The sequence below is a fragment of the Bos taurus genome, chromosome 7, assembly GCF_002263795.3.
Source record: "Bos taurus isolate L1 Dominette 01449 registration number 42190680 breed Hereford chromosome 7, ARS-UCD2.0, whole genome shotgun sequence".
Taxonomy (NCBI): Eukaryota; Metazoa; Chordata; class Mammalia; order Artiodactyla; family Bovidae; genus Bos; species Bos taurus.
This window is the reverse complement of record NC_037334.1, coordinates 40,441,675-40,463,421: the sequence shown is the minus strand read 5'-3', so window position 1 is coordinate 40,463,421 and position 21,747 is coordinate 40,441,675. Positions and strand designations below refer to the sequence as shown.

At 45.8% G+C, this 21,747-nt stretch overlaps 1 protein-coding gene across 8 annotated transcripts in view; it reads left to right on the top strand.

Annotated features, from left to right (window-relative positions):
• Nucleotides 1-21,747, top strand: part of IFI47 (interferon gamma inducible protein 47) — a 77,858-nt gene that overhangs the window by 12,310 nt on the left and 43,801 nt on the right. For 7 of the 8 annotated variants that reach the window (XM_059888195.1, XM_059888193.1, XM_059888192.1 and 4 more), the window contains exon 2: nt 21,161-21,501. Coding sequence is in view for 1 of the 8 variants with exons in the window: in NM_001034545.2 (NP_001029717.1) it covers nt 2,391-3,650 (1,260 nt within the window). In the remaining 7 variants the exon portion in view is untranslated. 8 annotated transcript variants of the gene reach the window in all.

Genomic DNA, 21,747 nt, shown 5'->3' with positions numbered 1-21,747 from the left:
GCCAAGATAATCTTTTCATCTGAGCATCATTAACTTACTTACCTTCAAAAACTCCTGAATACACTAAGCCTTTATTCTTGTCCTCAAATTTTTAGATGATATTTTTACCTGCAATAATCAAACATGGACAGCTTAAGCATTAGGTTTTGTCTAGCAGTGGAATTAAAAACTAATGTCCAGTAAAAAGTGCTTTTTGCTATGTAAAGCAGCACACTCCCAAGTTATGGAGTTCACAATGTGGACATCTTAGGAACCATTATTTTGTCTTCCATACTGTCCTGACTCTTTGGACACATAAATTACCAGCATAGAAAACAGGCAGTGTCTTCTGCAACGGTGGAAACAAAAGCCATCAAGAGGTACTACTCAGCCATAAAAGAAGAATGAACAAATGCAATCTGAAGCAACATAGATGGACCTAGATATTACCACACTAAGTGAACTAAGTCAGAAAGAGATGAATATCATATGATATCACTTATACATGGAATCTAAAATATGATACAAATGAACTTATGTAATGCTCAAACTACCACACAATTGCACTCATCTCACACGCTAGTAAAGTAATGCTCAAATTCTCCAAGCCAGGCTTCAGCAATATGTGAACTGTGAACTTCCAGATGTTCAAGCTGGTTTTAGAAAAGGCAGAGGAACCAGAGATCAAATTGCCAACACCCGCTGGATCATGGAAAAAGCAAGAGAGTTCCAGAAAAACATCTATTTCTGCTTTATTGACTATGCCAAAGCCTTTGACTGTGTGGATCACAATAAACTGTGGAAAATTCTGAAAGAGATGGGAATACCAGACCACCTGACCTGCCTCTTGAGAAATTTGTATGCAGGTCAGGAAGCAACAGTTAGAACTAGACATGGAACAACAGACTGGTTCCAAATAGGAAAAGGAGTACATCAAGGCTGTATATTGTCACCCTGTTTATTTAACTTATATGCAGAGAACATCATGAGAAACGCTGGACTGGAAGAAACACAAGCTGGAATCAAGATTGCTGGGAGAAATATCAATAACCTCAGATATGCAGATGACACCACCCTTATGGCAGAAAGTGAAGAGGAACTAAAAAGCCTCTTGATGAAAGTGAAAGTGGAGAGTGAAAAAGTTGGCTTAAAGCTCAACATTCAGAAAACGAAGATCATGGCATCTGGTCCCATCACTTCATGGGAAATAGATGGGGAAACAGTGGAAACAGTGTTAGACTTTATTTTTCTGGGCTGCAAAATCACTACAGATGGTGATTGCAGCCATGAAATTAAAAGACGCTTACTCCTTGGAAGGAAAGTTATGACCAACCTAGATAGCATATTCAAAAGCAGAGACATTATTTGCCAACAAATGTTCGTCTAGTCAAGGCTATGGTTTTTCCTGTGGTCATGTATGTATGTGAGAGTTGGACTGAGAAGGCTGAGTGCCAAAGAATTGATGCTTTTGAACTGTGGTGTTGGAGAAGACTCTTGAGAGTCCCTTGGACTGCAAGGAGATCCAACCAGTCCATTCTGAAGGAGATCAGCCCTGGGATTTCTTTGGAAGGAATGATGCTAAAGCTGAAACTCCAGTATTTTGGCCACCTCATGCAAAGAGTTGATTCATTAGAAAAGACTCTGATGCTGGGAGGGATTGGAGGCAGGAGGAGAAGGGTACGACAGAGGATGAGATGGCTGGATGGCATCACTGACTCGATGGACGTGAGTCTGAGTGAACTCCAGGAGTTGGTGATGGACAGGGAGGCCTGGCGTGCTGCAATTCATGGAGTGGCAAAGAGTCAGACACGACTGAGCGACTGAACTGAACTGAACTGAACAAACTCACAGACATAGAGAACAAACTTAGGCTTACCAAAGAGGCAAGAGGAGAGAGGGATAAATTAGAAGTTCACAATTAGCTGACATAAACTATTAATTGCTGTTGTTGTTCAGTCACTAAGTCGTGTTCAACTCTTTGTGACCCCATGGACTGTAGCCCCCGAGGCTCCTCTGCCCATGGGATTTTCCTGGCAAGAATACTGGAGTGGGTTGCCATTTACTCCTCTAGGAGTTCTTCCCAACTCAGGGATAGAACCCATGCCTCCTGTGTCTCCTGAATTGGCAGGCAGATTCTTCACAACTGAGCCACCTATAAATCCATATATGTGTAACTGGATCACTTTGTTGTACACCAGAAACTAACACAATGCTATAAATCAACTATACTTCAATAAAATAAGTCATCAGAGAAAATAAATTAACTGTAGAGACATGAGTCTGCATGAGGGATGGGACTGGTCGGTTAAGACCAGTGTATTTTCTCAGCTGACTTTGTGTCTGTTCTGTTGCTTCATTCACCTTATCTCCTAATTCTCTCTTCTTTTCCACAGATTATTCAGTTAACTGGCATGGATCCACTCCTCTTAAACGTCATTAAAAAAAATGATTCTAAGCAACTAGCCTCAGAGTTTCTGTCTGGCTACAAAACATTAGTCAGTGAAGTGGGGGGGATCCTCTCTCAGGTAAGCCTTAAACGTATTCTAAAAGGCTTTGAGAAGGGGCAACCGAAAGACGTGGCTGATGAGATTCAGAGAGCACTTCAGAGCGCCGAGAATGCTCGCCAGAATGTGGCTGTGATTGGGCAATCTGGTTCTGGCAAGTCCAGTTTCATCAATGTCTTGCGAGGAATTGGTCATGAAGGGGCTGGATCTGCTTCTGTTGGAGTTGTGCCAACCACCAGAAAGAAAACTCCCTATCCACATCCAAAGTATCCCAACGTGACCTTCTGGGACCTGCCTGGAACGGGGACCCCAGAATCCCTTCCAAACCCTTATCAAGAAGTAGTGGGAGATGATAACTATGACTATTTCATCATTATTTCGTCCTCACGGTTTAGCTCAAACGATGCTTTCCTGGCCCAGAAGATTCAGGAGAAGGGAAAAAAATTCTACTTTGTTAGAACCAAGGTGGATAGTGATTTATATAATGAAAGTAAAAGCAAACCCAGATCTTTCAATAAGGAGACAGTCCTTCAGCAGATCCGAGACAACTGTCTGATCAATCTCAGCAAAATTGTATCTGAGCCGACTGTCTTCCTGGTGTCCAACTTTAAGTCGAAGGAGTTTGATTTCCCAAAACTGCAGGAGACACTGCTGCAGGATCTCCCTGCTGAAAAGCGCTACACCGCTCTCCTCTTGTTGCCAAATTTGTCTGAGTCTTTCATTCAGCTGAAGAGAGCTACGATCAAGGAGAAGCTCTGGCTGACAGCCTTCCGGGCAGCCATTTTGGCCTTCATTCCCTTGACACCTTTCTGCTGTGGCTTTGAATTGTCTGAACACGAGAGGGACTTGAAACAGTATCAGAGCCATTTTGGTTTGGATGAGGAGTCGGTCAGTCAGATTGCCCAGAACCTGGGCACATCTGAGCAAGAGATCTACAGCCTCATGAAGTCCACAGATTTCAACTCACTTGTGAAGGATGACAGTATAATAGCCAATGTCAAGAAGTGTGCTGAGTTTGTTTTCTCAGTTACTGGACTCCTCCCGTCTTCTGTTTTCCAGTTTTATAAAGTCTACTTTCTACATTTGAAATTCATTGATACAGTGGCGGAAGATGCTAAGAGAGTCCTGGCTAAGATTGAGGAGATGAGGTCTGGTAGGATGAAGTAGAGACGGGTGGAGTTGCCTATGTGAATAAGTGAACCTCACATGTTGTGTTCTCTGAGTGGGTCAGGATCTTCTGCATACCACCAAGGCCAATGCTTCCCAATTTGAAAATATCTTCTGTTAGAGTAAGCCTATTGCTCCACATTGATGCTTTACTGCTCTACAAGAGAATTTGCCCATAGCCTGTTTACTGCACTCTCTAAGCTGTTTTCCTTGAATCATGATAGAAATGCACCATGTACCTTTCATTAATCTTCCAGTGTTATAAAGTAGCTTGCTTTTGCATGATTTATTCAGATAATAAAATTTTGGCAACAATGAGGATGACTGTTATCCATTGGATTTTTATGAATTATGATCCCCTGTTATCATTATCATCACTGGGACATTATCATCTCAATGTCCTCCTCATGAAAATGAGGGAAAATACACACATTTGGGACCATGGTCAAGTGAAGAGTTTAGAGAACTACATAGGAGAAATAGTTGAGAGAGGATTAGAGAGTATAGAATGTCATATTTTCAGATATTTCTGAGGATTAGGGGGAAGGAAACCAACTCAGGGTTTATATTTCCAGAACTTTTTCAACCCTGGGTTAACAAGACAATATGAGGGACAGAGATATGAAAGAGTAAAAATGAATTAGGAAGGAAAGCAAAGAATAAGTGAACTGGCAGAAGAGAGAAAATGAGTGCATTTTTCACTCACCAAATTTTATATCAAACTTCTGAAATACGACCTAGCACACATCAACATCACCTATCTCAGTCTTAGGGATTCTCATTCCTGATGTTATAGTAATTATAGTCACATATGTGACTTTTCTTCCTTATTCCATCACTGGTATAGGATAGTGGATCAGGATCTGTACTGAGTAAGATATGTACATGGTAGAAGTCATCCCTCAAATCCCCATATTCTGGAGGTCCTCTCAGAGGGTGGAGGGCACTGAGATGTGGAAGAGGGCATGCGTAGCCCACCATCACTTTACTCCTCCATGCTCGCCCTCTGCTCAGGAGAGGGTGCAGTCAGTGGGGGATGAAGGAGATCACTGTGTGCGCTGCCTCATATTTAATAGGTATGTGAAGTGTTAAAAGGGAAGGAGCTTGTGACCTTCTGTTATGGATGCATTGATTTTAAAAATTCTTTTGTTCCTCACATCCCTGTGCAGTATTTACACTCTCAGAATACAGTCTGTTTGTCAACTTGCCCCTAGACCTCATCTGTCCTTATAAAGAGAATGGATATTGAGGAAATCCTCCTTCTACCTCTACCTCAGCTTGTCAATCAGATGTGGCCAACACAGGGACTCATACAATCTTCTCCTCCTCCAGAAGTCATGACTTTCCAAGGTCCCTGGACCTTTTTACTCCATTTCAGTGGCCTTCCAACAAGGCCACTTGTTGCAAAGGACAATTTGCAAAGGACAAATCAAATGTATCTTGTGTGGGTCCCTTGGAAACACCCTTGCTACAAAACAAGAGTTATCAAATATTTACATCTGTGCTTTTTATTTTCAAAGTTCCCTCTTCCCAGATGAGACAGCAGCGTTAATGAATCTTTCCATCTGGGAAGAAAGAACTCAGGAGGAGGAAAATAGAGAGGCAGTTCCAGTGCTTTGCTTTAATCAACATGGTCCAAGGGTGAAAGGGAAGTTTCTTATACCTAACACGGCATTCAGGAGGGACTGAATGATTTCACAGGCAGAGCGAAGTGGGGAATTGGGAGGTGGCTGAGAAGAAGAAGGGAAGTCTCAGAGTCTGGTGGGAGGGGATGGAACTTTGAGATGTCTCCAAACTGAGACCTGTGAGTCCACCTATCAATGTGTATAAGCATCAGGCTCTTATAAGGGTAGCATCTGAGGTCCCTCCAGACTCTGTCAGAGGAGGCTTTTGTAGCTCCTTCAGGAGATTATATGATAGCTGACCACATTTTAAGCATTGAGTGAACCTGTCTCATTTGGTAGCCTTCAGCCTATAGCCAGACATATCACATCAGTGTACCATACACTTCCTTGGTCCCCATATGTCTTACTCTGTGAGTACAAAACTCCTTTCATGACAGCGAGAGAGCTGGTATTAGTGAGAAAGGAAAGAGGCCTTCTTCTAATCCCTGCAGCTCAGTGTTACTGGCTGAGAAATTACAGTCCCCATCCTGTCGTCTGTCCCAAATCACTGACTGAAAGAAAGAAAGTGAGAGTGGCTGAGTCATGTCGGACTCCTTGCGACCCCATGGACTATCCATGGAATTCTCCACGCCCTTCCCCTCCAGCCTTGCATTTGTTCCACAGCCCCAAGGGGTCCTGCACCAAGTAGTGTAGGCTCCAGGCCTGGCCTCAGCACAGGGCTGAGAAGTGAGAATGGACCAATTTCCTCTCAGATGACCCAGCATCTTGTCCGTTAATACTAGAGCGGAATCTGTGGGTCAGTGACAGTCTGATGTAGTGTGATCAGGTCTGCACGGGTCCCCCCAGCTCTCTGGGAAGGATTTTAGTTTCAGTCTCTTTCCTCATTAGCTAAAGCAATTTCCATACACTTTGTATTAGAGGAGTAAAATAGTCCTTGCAGGCAAAACTGTCATCTCAGGTAGTTGCTTTAGAGTTATTACTGCAGTCAGTCACCCACATTACACAACATCCCCTCTATCAGTAAACAATGATTCCTGAACCAGAGGATGATAAAGCCAACCTTGTGTTTGTGTAAATAGCATTGTGCCACTAATGCTATTTGTGTCTTCTCACAGAAAGAATTTAGAGACAAGAAATAGTGGCCAAGAAAGCAAAGTGAGGATTTATTAAGTGATAGACTTCCCTGGTGGCTCAGATGGTAAGGCGTCTGTCTATCAATGAGGGAGACCTGGGTTCGATCCCTGGGTCGGGAAGATTCCCTGGAAAAGGAAATGGCAACCCACTCCAGTACTCTTGCCTAGAAAATCCCAGGGAAGGAGGAGCCTGGTGCAGGCTACTGTCCATGGGGTCGCAAAGAGTCAGACACACTGAGCGATTTCACTTCACTTCACTTCAGCACACTCTCAGAAGGGAGAGTGAGCAGGCTTATGTGAGTAACTGCCCTGAGTTCCTTTGGCAAACTGGTGATACGGGTATTAAAATGGTTGGATGGAATAGGCACCGAAGAGAGAGGGGTCTTGGATCGTATTTCCTGATTTTCATCCTACTTCTGTTACCAAGCCCAGGCTCTCTCTGCCTCTCACACAATAGACAGACCAATCAGTTGGGAGACAAGTCGTTGGAACAAGAATAAAAGTTTTAGTTGGAAAGCTAGCACACCAAGAAGATAGAAGATTACCCAAAAACCATCTCTTGAACTTCCCTGGGGGTCCAGTGGTTAAGAATCCACCTGCCAGTGCAGGGGATGCAGGTACGATCCCTGGTTTGGGAAGATACCAACTACCAAGGGGAAACTAAGCTGGGCTGCCACAACCACTGAAGCCAGCACAGCCCAGAGCCCAGGCTCTTCAACAAGAGAAGCCCCCACTGTGAGAAGCCTGAGCACCAAAACTACAGAGTAGTCCCTGCTCGCCACAACTAGAGAAAGCTCGTACGCAGCAGTGAAGACCCAGCACAGCCATAAATAAATAATAAACAAACACAAACAAACCATCTCTCCTCAGTACCAATTCGGGTTCCTTTTATACAGAAGGGGGAAGAGTCCCACTGCTCCCCGACCAATGGCTGAGCAGGATCACTGCCGGTTGCTCCTTGACAGTTGCGGAACCACGAAGAGTCGCTGACTGACAGTTGCTTGCTTGGGGGAGGGGCCCACTCGGCACCGACCAATGGCTGAGCAGGGCTGCCATAGCGCTCTCCTGTCGCTCTGCGGAGAAGACAATGAATGGCAACCCACTCCAGCACTCTTGCCTGGAAAATTCCATAGACGGAGGAGTCTGGTACGCTGCAGTCCATGGGGTCGCTGAGAGTCGGACACGGCTGAGCGACTTCACTTTGACTTTTCAGTTTCATGCATTGGAGAAGGAAATGGCAACCCACTCCAGTGTTCTTGCCTGGAGAATCCCAGGGACTGGGGGGCCTGGTGGGCTGCCGTCTATGGGGTCGCACAGAGTCGGACACGACTGAAGCGATTTAGCAGTAACAGCAGCAGTCCCTCTGCTATTATGGTTCCACCTTCCGGAGGTGAGGAGAGATTTTTGTTCATATTTGGTCTTGATTGGAAGTGTCACGGTGTCAGCTTATGATGGCAAATTCTTATCTGCAAAGCTACTTCTATTGTAATGAGGACATAATGAGCAGAAAGTTACAGCTAGAGAGTCCCACCTTTCTGCCTCTTTTGTCTGCCTCTAGGACCCTTGTTACCACAAGATGTGTGGTTTCTTGCCACCTGGTCCATGGCCCCCCTTTTCTCTGCTCATATCTAGCTATCTGCTGGCTTTAACACTTAGAAAAGCACTTGCTTACACACCTGCCACTTTCCCTACACCAGCTGCCACCCCTGTTGCACCTACAGCAGCAAGAGACCAGCTAGAAGCAGACACTTCACAACGCAAGAAAGGAAGGTGCTGCTTTCCCAACTTTTGCCTCATTTGCACCACCTGGAAAACACGACAGAGGGTCCAGGAAGGTCCAGTGGAGAAAGGGGGTCTTGGGTGAACCAGAGGAGTGCCTCCTCTACTGCATCCTGGGCTCAAGCTCCTCTGACCAGCAGCTAGTTTCCATGGCTCTCTCTAAAATCCCACTCTGTCAACACCTGTTCCTAGGTCTCCAGGACACCCCTGTCTGGAAGACTCTTTCCCAGTGATGATGAATCTGTCCCTAGAATGCCATTCCCAAATAAGCCTGGCTATTCCCTGACCCTCCTTCTCCTGCCAAGTATAACTTACCTCAGTTAGGTTTCCCAGGTCACCTCTATTTTATTGTCTCCTGAGGGTTTACAGCACTGCCCACACTAGGGGGGTGGTGGGGATGGAGAATTGAGGAGCTGAAAACAATTCAAGATCAGTCAGTGGCTCCTGAGAAGGGGCCATCTCTAGGGGTAGGAACCTGGATTGGCCCCTGTCCTCTGCTTCCCCTTGTCCAAACCCTCCTAGTGTGGCTTTTGTTCCCCTCCCTGTCTCATTTCCTTCTGAGCCTATTTTATGTGTAGCAAGATGCAGAGGGATGTGGAGCCCTTGTGATTACCCAGGATCCCTACTTCCCAAAGAAGCCTTAAAGCCCAGCTCTTCTACTAGTAACATGATATACCTCTTCTTGTGCAGCCCTGTGTATACCCACCTTTTCCAGTCCCAGCCAGCCCTTCACCCATGTCCACTCTCCTGCCTCACAAAGAGATTTAGTATTTCCAGTGCAGAGACTATTGTCCAAGTTACACAGTTAATAAGGACCAACCCAGAGCTGGATCCCAGGGCTTCTGAGCCCATGAAGGGTGGGAGTATGGTGGCAAGATCACTGGGTTTTCCCTTCAGATTTGCAGGGACCCTGTGTGTGTTCTGGAACCTCACAGCCTTGCTTCCGACCCAGTTCATCTGCTTCCCAGCTCTGTGACCATGAGCAGAAGACTAACCTCTCTGTGTCTCTGTGTCCTCATCTCTAAAGTGGGGGTCATGAAAAGGCTTGAACAAGTGAAGTCAGGACAACTCAGGTCCATCATGACCTAGAGACAGGAACTTCTTCCCCTCCCAGGATCCCACTCTCTGCTGTTCTTGCCGTGTGATATCACAGGCTCACCCCCAGAATCCCTGGGTACAGTGCCTTCATGTGCCTGGAGGACCTAATGGTCACCCAGGCTGACACTGAGCATTGGAAAGTGGAGTTACGCTGGTTCCAAGACTGCCTGCATATCATGATGGGCTACTTCAGTGAGAGCCAGGGTGAGTGATTCAGGAAGCAGCATATCATCACCCCGTAGAGACCCCAGACCTGAGGTCCAGGACTACTCATCTCACCCAGCAGGTCAGGGGGCAGCAAGACATTCCCTGCTTGGCTGACCAGTGCCGGTACCCTGGGGAGGAATAGGCTCTCAAGGTTGGAGTGGTGGAAGCAGCCTTGAAGTAGGGCAGTTCACATAAAAGCACTGTGTGGAGGAGAGAATCATAAAACAGACTCAGAGAGCTTCCAGTTATCCATGTTCAATGTACCAAAAAGCACAAATACAAATTGCATATCCTGAAAGGGTCTTCAGGCTTTATTTTTTACATTTTAACATTTATTTTACATATTAAATATACTTAAAACCTTTTCACACAGTAAATATTCTCATTAATAATAAAATTTTAATAGTGACAGTGTGTTTGAATATGCATCATTATTTTTCCTTTTTTAAATTAATTATTTTTTGGCTGTGCCAGGTTTTCATTGTTGTGCAGGCTTTCTCTAGTAGTGGCGAGCAGGGCTTCATTCTGGTGCTTCTTATTGCAGTGGCTTCTCTTCTGTGTAGTTCAGTCAGTAAAGCATCTGCCTGCAATGCAGGAGACCTGGGTTCAATTCCTAGGCAAGGAAGATCTCCTGGAGAAGGGAATGGCAACCCACGCCAGTATTCTTGCTTGGAGAATCCCATGGACAGAGAAGCCTGGCAGGCTACAGTTCATGGGATCCCAAGAGTTGGACACGACTTAGCCCTTTCTTTCTTTTCTCTGCTTGCAGAACACAGGCTCTAGGTGCTCATGCTCGGTAATTGTGGCACATGGGGTTAGTTGCTCTGAGGCTTGTGAAATCTTCCTGGACCAGGGATTCAACCCATGTCCCTGCATCGGCAAGTGGATTCTTAACCACTGGACCACCAGGGAAGTCCCTTCTGGTTTTATTTTTAAATTTTTATTGGAGTATAATTGATTTATAATATTGTGTTTCGGGTGTACAGCAAAGTGAATCAGTTATATGTATACATATATTCACTCTTATTTTTAAGATTATGTTCCCGTATAGGTCATTAAGAGTATTGAGTGGAGTTCCTTGTGCTAATCTGCAGGTTCTTATTAGTTATCTCATTTACATAGTAGTGTGTATGTCAGTCTCAATCTCCCAATTTATCCCTTCCCCACCCATCATCCCCTAGTAACCATAAGTTTGTTTTCTACATCAGTGTCTCTATTTCTATTTTGTAAATAAGTTCATTTGTACCTGAAAGGATCCTCAGGCTTTGAGCAGAAAGCCAGTCTTGTGAGGCAGCCTCCCTGGGTTCTTACACCCCATCCTACCTCCTGCCCCAGAGAAACCATAATAAGGCTGGAGCCTTCCAGGGCCATGTTCTCCAGCTCATGGTCAGATTCTAGATCCTGGCTGATGGCAGCATCCAAGGGTTTTGCCAGTTTGTGAAGGACTACTGCATCACTTAGAGACTAACTTAGAGACCAATATCTGCCTTGTCATTCTCATTACCAAGTACAACTGGGAGGTGATATGGCCACTGAGAAGCAGAGTCTGGACTGGAGCATGAGTGTGTCTACCTTCTGAAGAGGTTCCTAAAGGACAAGAGCAAGCCTATGGACCAGACTGGTACCTCTCCCTCCAACCCCTCATCACAGCAGCTCACTGTGCCCTTGTAGAATGATGGCCAAGCTATGCTGCTCACTGCTTTTCCAGTGATTAGAGGCTGCGCATCCACAGTATCAACACCTCATTCAGCAAATGTGAAAGCAGTTCCCCATGCAGGGCTTCTGGGGATACGAGGCTGAGGATATCCCAGGGTCCACCTGGGCCTTACTGTCTCCTGGGCAGAGGTTGTTCTCCTACAGGAAGGGCTGAAAATTAATTAGCTTTGAAAAAATTAACTTAAGCAAGAGCATATAGCACTTGTCTTGATTCCATTTCTGCTATGCTATGCTAAGTCACTTCAGTTGTGTCCGACTCTGTGTGATCCCTAGACGGCAGCCCACCAGGCTTCCCCGTCCCTGGGATTCTGCAGGCAATAACACTGGAATGGGTTGCCATTTCCTTCTCCAATGCATGAAAGTAAAAAGAGAAAGTGAAGTCGCTCAGTCGTGCCTGACTCTTAGTGACCCCATGGACTGCAGCCTACCAGGATCCTCCGTCCATGGGATTTTCCAGGCACGAGTCATATATATCTCCATCTCTTCATTTGGAAAATGAGGGTAAATTTTTTAATGGACAAGTTGCATTTATTTTTTGGAGCCTTTTTTGAAAACTTGAAGTCACCACAAATCAATCTCATATAACTCCATTGACATATAAGGAACAGCTACATTAATATCATCATGTTTCACAGAAAGTTCAAAGTAATAGTAATTTAGCACCAAACATGATGGAGTATCTGCTGTGCACCCCACGCTCAAATGTGTGTCGTCTCAGCTAACCAACCTTTCAGTTCCTTGTGGTTTTTAACACTTCCTAAGCAAAACACTTTGCTAAACTCTTCAGTTGCTGCTGCTGCTGCTAAGTCGCTTCAGTCGTGTCCGACTCTGTGCAACCCCATAGATGGCAGCCCACCAAGCTCCCCCATCCCTGAGATTCTCCAGGCAAGAACACTGGAGTGGGTTGCCATTTCCTTCTCCAATGCATGAAGTGAAAAGTGAAAGTGAAGTCGCTCAGTCATATCCGACTCTTAGCGACCCCATAGATGGCAGCCTACCAGGCTCCTCTGCCCGTGGGATTTTCCAGGCAAGAGTACTGGAGTGGGTTGCCATTGCCTTCTCCGAAACTCTTCAGTATATTACAGTTTATCTCTGCATTTAGTGAATTGCCAGAACTTCAAAGATCTGACATATAGAAGAGTCATTTGACTGGCAGTAGAGGCCACCCAGGTGAAGCATTTCAAGCAGGGGTACAGTGGGGTCCTCACCACACAGAGAGAAGTCTCGGGCTCCAAGGGGAGGGTGATGGCAAGTGTGAAAAGCCAAGTGTTCTGGGTTCCCAGAGAAGAAGCCCTAGGCTACAAGTATTCCTTGCTCAGGGTTTGCCCCCAGAAATCAGGGGTGGGGGGAACAGGGACAAGGAATGTACTCTCACCCTGGAAAGGATAAAAGGCCTAATCAAACTTGGGTACCCCATGTGGCTCCTCGTGGTCCAAGGTGTGGATGTTAAGACCCTCTGGCGGGAAGTTCCAGCACCCTGCATCCCACCTGTAGCCATCTCTTTCCCTCCATCAAGGGTTTGCTGGGCTACCCAGGTGGAGCTAGTGGTGAAGAACCTGCCTGCCAATGCAGGAGATGTATGAGACGTGAGTTTGATCTCTGGGTTAGGAAGATCCCTTGGAGGACAGCACAACAACCCACTCCAGTATTCTTGCCTGGAGAATCCCATGGACAGAGGAGCCTGGTGGGCTACATACAGGCCATAGGATGGCAAAGAGTCGGACACGACTGAAGCGACTTAGCGTGCATGCACACGTGGGTTTGCTACCATAAAGCAAGTTTCTTAGATAAGGTTGCCAGGACCATGGTCATTTTAGCTTCTCATGCTTACTGGCCTGGGGTCCTCATCCATTTCCACTTTTCTCTCTCCTTCCAGCCCCACACATGCCCCAGTGCTTCCTGACTGTGGACCTAGACCACCTTTAGTATCTCTTCTCTTGCCTTGTCTTACTCTAAAGGTGAGTTAAGCAGACCTCGGAAGGTGGGAAAGGTGTGAGAGAGGGCAAGACCTCCAGCTCGGAGCACTCTGAGGTTCCTTCCTGCTCTCAGGCAATGCTCCCCAACCTGTTCACCAACTTCCTTTCTTCCTTCTCTCCTCAAAGATCTCAGGCCAGAGCAGTGAAGACTTTGATCAGGGAGCCTATGGTGGATGAAGGGTAGTGAAGGATAAGGTTGTGAAGGGTGAGAATTTAAAAGCTCTTACTGCCTTTACCATGTACCCATGGTAAAAAGAAACCACCGGAATCTGTTTTCAACCTGTGTGATCACCAATCTATAACAAGTCCCCTGTGACCACAGTTCTGAAAGTCAGCCAGTCAGCCAGAGTCCGGAAAGTAAACACTCTCAACTCTGAAAATCCCCAACCTCTGAGCACTGGCTTCTGCAAAACCCACACCAAAACCCACTTCAGCTTTGCTTAAAGAGACAGTGTCTTATAAGCTGTCCATGCTTAATCTCTTAACTGAATCTCACATTCAGTTTTGTGTCTCAGCTTTTAAGTTTTCCTTTCTTCCTTTAACAAGGGGTTTACACAATCAAATGAGGTCCTCTGAAATCCAGGTTGCCTGGGTTCTCTCTGTAGAAGCCAACATATACTACAAAAGCCTGTGGAAGTCCTGGCTGTAGAAATCCTGGCCCAGACTCACTCCGCAGAAGTAATGAATGTTGTTTATGCTAACATTGCTAATTTCAGAATTGTTGATTATTGTATTAACTGACTGAGATAGAAGGTAATTGATTTTGACAACTTAACTTTGATGGTGAGCCTCCCATCCTTCTAGGAGTAGACCTAGAAGGGATTCTGCTCCAATGTCTGGGTCCTTAGCCCTGATGGTGAGCTGTCCTACAGGGATTGATCAGGAATTCTGAGAATCTCAGGTGCACCTACAGGAGAATTCAGCCCTCAGCTCTCATGAGAAGCATTTGATGGAGAATCACCCCTGGATGTCTGGACGGAGATCCAGAGGAGAAAATGGAGCCAGGGATGGGGAAGAGTTTGGCCAATGTCCCTAAAACAAAGACCTTAGGTGAATGGGCCCCTGGACCAAGACTAAGTAACCATGCAAGTAGAGGAGGTCTAGGGGAAATTCTAGAAACACTGCTGATCCCAGGGCAACCAGCAAGTACATAGCAAGGTGCTGGATGGTGCCCAGACTTCTCAGAAAGCCCTTCCCATGGGGTGCTAGATGAGGATGGCCTCTTGGGGTCTTTCTCTTCCTCTGTCACAGAGCTAGTGTCCTACCCTTACCTGGACCCAGGGACAGCTGTCAGTACACCCTTTGTAAATTCCCATTAGGCAATGGCCAATCCCTTCCAATGTCTCCTCTAAACTTCTGTCATAGCGCTTAGAGTGCCCTGTGGCCCTTATGTGCTCCAAGAGTGTTTGAGAGCCTGGAGTCTGGATTCAGATTGCCTGGGTTCAAATCTTAGCTCAGCTTCTTACAAGCTGCCTGAATTAACCTCAATCTGCTTCACTTTCAGTTCAGTTCAGTTCAGTTACTCAGTCATGTCCGACTCTTTGCAACCCCATGAACTGCAGCACGCCAGGCCTCCCTGTCCATCACCAACTCCCGTTCACTCAGACTCATGTCCATCGAGTCAGTGATGCCATAGGGCCATCTCATCCTCTGTCGTCCCCTTTTCCTCCTGCCCCCAATCCCTCCCAGCATCAGAGTCTTTTCCAATGAGTCAGCTCTTCACATGAGGTGGCCAAAGTACTGGAGTTTCAGCTTTAGCATCATTCCTTCCAAAGAAATCCCAGGGCTGATCTCCTTCAGAATGGACTGGTTGGATCTCCTTGCAGTCCAAGGGACTCTTAAGAGTCTTCTCCAACATCACAGTTCAAAAGCATCAATTCTTTGGCAGTCAGTCTTCTTCACAGTCCAACTCTCACATCCTTCCATGACCACAGGAAAAACCATAGCCTTGACTAGACGGACCTTTGTTGGCAAAGTAATGTCTCTGCTTTTGAATATGCTATCCAGGTTGGTCATAACTTTCCTTCCAAGGAGTAATTTAATTTTACTTTTAATTTCACGGCTGCAGTCACCATTTGCAGTGATTTTGGAGCCCAGAAAAATAAAGTCTGACACTGTTCCCACTGTTTCCCCATCTATTTGCCATGAAGTGATGGGACCAGATGCCATGATCTTCATTTTCTGAATGTTGAGCTTTAAGCCAACTTTTTCACTCTTCACTTTCACTTTCATCAAGAGGCTTTTTAGTTCTTCTTCACTTTCTGCCATAAGGGTGGTGTCATCTGCATATCTGAGGTTATTGATATTTCTCCCAGCAATCTTGATTCCAGCTTGTGTTTCTTCCAGCCCAGCGTTTCTCATGATGTACTCTGCATATAAGTTAAATAAGCAGGGTGACAATATACAGCCTTGACATACTCCTTTTCCTATTTGGAACCAATCTGTTGTTCCATGTCCAGTTCTAACTGTTGCTTCCTGACCTGCATATAGATTTCTCAAGAGGAAGGTCAGGTGGTCTGGTATTCCCTTCTCTTGAAGAATTTTCCACAATTTATTGTGATCCACACAGTCAAAGGCTTTGGCATAGTCAATAAAGCAGAAATAGATGTTTTTCTGGAACTCTCTTGCTTTTTCCATGATCCAGTGGATGTTGGCAATTTGACCTCTGGTTCCTCTGCCTTTTCTAAAACCAGCTTGAACATCTGGAAGTTCACGGTTCACGTATTGCTGAAGCCTGGCTTGGAGAATTTTGAGCATTACTTTACTAGCATGTGAGATGAGTGCAATTGTGAGGTAGTTTGAGCATTCTTTGGCATTGCCTTTCTTTGGGATTGGAATGAAAACTGACCTTTTCCAGTCCTGTGGCCACTGCTGAGTTTTCCAAATTTGCTGGCATATTGAGTGCAGCACTTTCACAGCATCATCTTTCAGGATTTGAAACAGCTCCACTGGAATTCCATCACCTCCACTAGCTTTGTTCATAGTGATGCTTTCTAAGGCCCACTTGACTTCACATTCCAGGATGTCTGGCTCCAGGTGAGTGATCACACCATTGTGATTATCAAGGTCATGAAGATCTTTTTTGTACAGTTCTTCTGTGTATTCTTGCCACCTCTTCTTAATATCTTCTGCTTCTGTTAGGTCCATACCATTTCTGTCCTTTATTGAGCCCATCTTTGCATGAAATGTTCCCTTGGTATCTCTAATTTTCTTGAAGAGATCTCTAGTCTTTCCCATTCTGTTGTTTTCCTCTATTTCTTTGCATTGATCGCCGAGGAAGGCTTTCTTATCTCTTCTTGCTATTCTTTGGAACTCTGCATTCAGATGCTTATATCTTTCCTTTTCTCTTTTGCTTTTCGCTTCTCTTCTTTTCACAGCTATTTGTAAGGCCTCCCCAGACAGCCATTTTTTGCATTTCTTTTCCATGGGGATGGTCTTGATCCCTGTCTCCTGTACAATGTCACGAACCTCATTCCATAGTTCATCAGGCATTCTATCTATCAGATATAGGCCCTTAAATCTATTTATCACTTCCACTGTATAATCATAAGGGATTTGATTTAGGTCATACCTGAATGGTCTAGTGGTTTTCCCTACTTTCTTTAAGTCTGAATTTGGTAATAAGGAGTTTATGATCTGAGCCACAGTCAGCTCCCGGTCTTGTTTTTGTTGACTGTATAGAGCTTCTCCATCTTTGGCTGCAAAGAACATAATCAATCTGATTTTGGTGTTGACCATCTGGTGATGCCCATGTGTAGAGTCTTCTCTTGTGTTGTTGGAAGAGGGTGTTTGCTATGACCAGTGCATTTTCTTGGCAAAACTCTATTAGTCTTTGCCCTGCTTCATTCCGTATTCCAAGGCCAAATTTGCCTGTTACTCCAGGTGTTTCTTGACTTCCTACTTTTGCATTCCAGTCCCCTATAATGAAAAGGACATCTTTTTTGGGTGTTAGCTCTAGAAGGTCTTGTAGGTCTTCATAGAACCGTTCAACTTCAGCTTCTTCAGCATTACTGGTTGGGGCATAGACTTGGCTTACTGTGATATTGAATGGTTTGCCTTGGAAATGAACAGAGATCATTCTGTTGTTTTTGAGATTGCATCCAAGTACTGCATTACGGACTCTTTTGTTGACCACAACGGCCACTCCATTTCTTCTGAGGGATTCCTGTCCGCAGTAGTAGATATAATGGTCATCTGAGTTAAATTCACCCACTGGAGAAGGGAATGGCAAACCACTTCAGTATTCTTGCCTTGAGAACCCCATGAACAGTATGAAAAGGCAAAATGATAGGATACTGAAAGAGGAACTCCCCAGGTCAGTAGGTGCCCAATATGCTACTGGATATCAGTGGAGAAATAACTCCAGAAAGAATGAAGGGATGGAGCCAAAGCAAAAACAATACCCAGCTGTGGATGTGACTGGTGATAGAAGCAAGGTCCGATGCTGTAAAGAGCAATATTGCATAGGAACCTGGAATGTTAGGTCCATGAATCAAGGCAAATTGGAAGTGGTCAAACAAGCGATGGCAAGAGTGAATGTCGACATTCTAGGAATCAGTGAACTAAAATGGACTGGAATGGGTGAATTTAACTCAGATGACCATTATATCTACTGCTTCACTTTACCCATCTTCAAAATGGAGAAATAACGATGCTCCTGACTCAGAGGTTATTGAGTGGAATAAATGGCAGCTGTAAGTGAAGGGTTTGGACCAGGACCTGTCTGATCCATCCACCATTATTTATGTGTTGGGGTTAGCTGTTTACTAGGATAATTAATGTAAATCACCTTCATCCAGACTGTGGACTTTCTCCTGGCAGTAACCTTACCTGGTTCCTGCCTGTGCCAAGCACCTGCTGCAGAGCAGACATTCCTGCCCAGCTGAATGGACGGCTGTATCTGACTGCTTACACCTTGAGGCCAGCATGCAGATTCCTTAGTTCTTCACTCAAGACCCTCTGTGATCAGGCCCCCAGCAACCCTCAGCTCTGTGAGCTTTCCTTCCACCTGTCCCCTCCGCCACCCGGCACCTCCCGCTGCTCCCCACACACCACTCTATTTGCATATCCCTGCCCAGAATTGCCTTTCATCCTACACCTTCATCTTCCTTGCCCCCTTTGTCAAGAACTAGGTCAATTCTCACCACCTCTAAGAGCCTGGCCCCTCTTCCTGCTCAGTATCCAAGTTTTACCAGTGGTGGGTATCAAAGCCCCATCAGAATAGCTCTCCTTGTTACAAATATTTTATAACATCATTTTCTTTCTGAAAAGAAATTCAAAGATAATTTAATCTATATACCCATAGAATTTTTGCCTTTCTATACAGTTTATGTGGTTCTCACTGCAAAAATACTAAAGTGGTTTGCCATTCCCTCCTCCAGTGGACCATGTTTTGTCAGAATTCTCCACTGTGACCCATCTGTCTTGGGTGGCCCTGCATGGGATGACTCATAGCTTCATTGAGTTACCCAAGCCCCTTCACCATAACAAGGCAATGATTCATGAAGGCAGAAGGAGAAGAGCGTGACAGAGGATGAGATGGTTTCGTGGCATCATTGACTAAATGGACATGAACTTGGGCAAACTCTGAGAGATGGTGAGAGATAGGGAGGCCTGGTGTGCCACAGTCCATGGGGTTGTAGAGTCCGACTTGGCAACTGAACAACAACCCATAGAATTATAAATTGGAGTCAATGTAGTACTGTAATTATAACAAAAAGTATTAAAAATTAAATTATAATATGTAAAATAATAGCATGTGTTTGAATACTTAAATGTTTCAGTTGACTATATACAAAATAAACTGATGACATAAGTAATTACATGTATGCAAAAAAAATTCTGTAAATATGATAGCTATAAATGCAGATTGATTTGAGTATGCAGTGTGGACAATCTGGAGCATCCCTGAGGGTGACACAGCACTACAGAAAGCCTCTCTTGGTAAAGTACCCCACAGCACTAAGTACAACCTCTCTTTTATCTGCAGCACAGCTGCCTTCCTGAAAGATTCAGTGTGTACTGCTGCTGCTGCGTCACTTCAGTTGTGTCCGACTCTGTGTGACCCCATGGACGGCAGCCCACCAGGCTCCCCTGTCCCTGGGATTCTCCAGGCAAGAACACTGGAGTGGGTTGCCATTTCCTTCTCCAATGCATGAAAGTGAAAAGTGAAAGTGAAGTCACTCAGTCATGTCTGACTCTTAGCGACCCCATGGACTGCAGCCTACTAGGCTCTTTCGTCCATGGGATTTTCCAGGCAAGAGTACTAGAGTGGGGTGCCATTGCCTTCTCCGTCAGTGTGTACAAAGGAAGCAAAAAATGACAGTTGCTTGCTTCCTTATGAGTAGGCCCATCATGTCCTATAGCCAACAGAACCTTCAATACTAAAACCAGGACAGTTGGTTACCCTACTTTATACCTTGAAACAAACCAAAGCTAACTGGGTTGCTTTATTTGATTTAAAGAAAGGGAAGACGCTCAGTCGTGTCCGACTCTTTGTGACCCCATGGACTGTAGCCCACCAGGCTCCTCCGTCCATGGGATTTTCCAGGCAAGAGTGCTGGAGTGGGTTGCCATTTCCTTCTCCAGGGGATCTTCCCCACCCAGGAATGGAACCCGGGTCTCCTGCATCGTAGGCAGATGCCTTACCATCTGAGCCACCATTTGGCCCCCCAAATAAACCTGGATTATCTAGAAAAATAACTTTCAAAGCTATGTCAAACCTAGACAGCATATTAAAAAGCAGAGACATCACCTAGCCAGCAAAGGAGGTCTATATAGTCAAAGCTATAGTTTTTCCAGTAGTCATGTATGGGTGTGAGAGTTGGACCATAAAAAGGGCTAAGCACTGAAGAATTGATGCTTTCGAATTGTGGTGCTAGAGAAGACTCTTGAGAGTCCCTTGGACAGCAAGAAAGTCAAACCAGTCAATCCTAAAGAAAATCAACCCTGAATATTTATTGTAAGGACTGATGCTGAAGCTGAAACTCCAATACTTTGGCCACCTGCTCGTTAAGAGCCGACTCATTGAAAAAGACCCTCATGTTGGGAAAGGATGAAGGCAGGAGGAGAAAGGAGTGACAGAGGTGACATAGTTGGATTTCATCATCAACTCGAAGTACATGAATTTGAGCAAGCTCTGGGAAATGGTGAAGGACAGGGAAGTCTGTAGAGGTGCAGTTCCATGGGGTTGCAAAGAGTCAGACACCACTGAACAAGAGAAAAACAACAATGTCTGCAGCTATGTCACAATCTTTGTGAATATAATAGTCATATCATAAAGCAGATTCATTAATTTTGTAGGTTTTTTCCTTTACACACAAATTTGTATTTGCTTAAATTTTCTGATGCCCACCTTCCTCTATTCTTTTCACTCCACGTGTTTTTTTGACAATATTAAAACTTAACAAACATTGTATTCTAGACTCAGATCATTACAGTCTGGTTCCTTTCCTCCTGTTAGCTGGCAGGACACCATTTGTGTGGTGGTCCCCAGACAGGACTGCACATCTGACACTCCTGCTCCCTCCCTCCGATGTGAAAATCGTCCCCCTCACTCACCCCAATCAGGATCACCAGAGCCCTCCCTATGAATTTTCAAATATCAGAGAACGCTGGGCTGAAAACCATTTTTCTGAACATGAGAGTCCCTAGTGAGAATTCAGGGGTTCTGTGAACCCAGATGGGGAAAATAACCTTTATTTTCACTAACTTCTATTTGAAATTTCGCTGTTCTTCCCTGATGGATGGAGGTAAGAAAGCTCAGTGAGGTTAGCAGGAGCGGTGCCTTGGTCCCCAACAGAAACCACAAGAGTTTTAGAATGACGACAGTAGTCGGAGACACCTCTCGACTTGCCAGACGGCTGTAACGTGAGCTTCACCGCCTGGTCTACTTTGGTGAGGTAGTATACACGAAAGGCTGTGAGGCTGTATTTCACAATTAATCGATTGGTTTTCGTTCCTGTTTTTCATCCGAGGCCCAGCAGAGGGAGCCATCGAGGAGCTGGGGGCGGGTCCCAGTGGTGCGATAGAGTCCCAGCCGGAAGTCTGAACCTGAGCCAGGATGTGGTCGCACCCTCCGCGGCCCAGAGGGAGCTGAGCGCTCACCCGCCAGGGACCCGGGAGCGGACGCGGCCGGCGTTAGCACAACTGAAGGCGCCCCCCCCCCCCGGGGACCGGCGCCCTCGGGCGGTGCGTGAGGCTGGCGACCATGTGGCTTCGTAGTTCCGGGAGTGCGCAGCACCCGCGGCCGCCGCCACCACCATCACTGCTGCGGCTGCTGCTACTGCTGTCAGGACTGGTGCAAAGGGAGCGGCAGGTAACGCGGGGCGGCGGCGGCCGCGGGGGAGCTGCTAGGGAAGGATCCTCCAAGAATACAGAGGCCATTCCGGGTTTGGAGGAGAGGAGAGCATGGTCAGTTGGAGAGCTGACTGACCCAAGATAGCCAAAGCCACAGTTTCCTGGGGATCCCTTGGCCAGTCTGGAGGATGCCGCTCGCACTCGGCTCCCAGACCTGGTCCTCCAGGAAGGCCCCGGAGAAAAGCTCCTTGGGGGCAGGAATCTG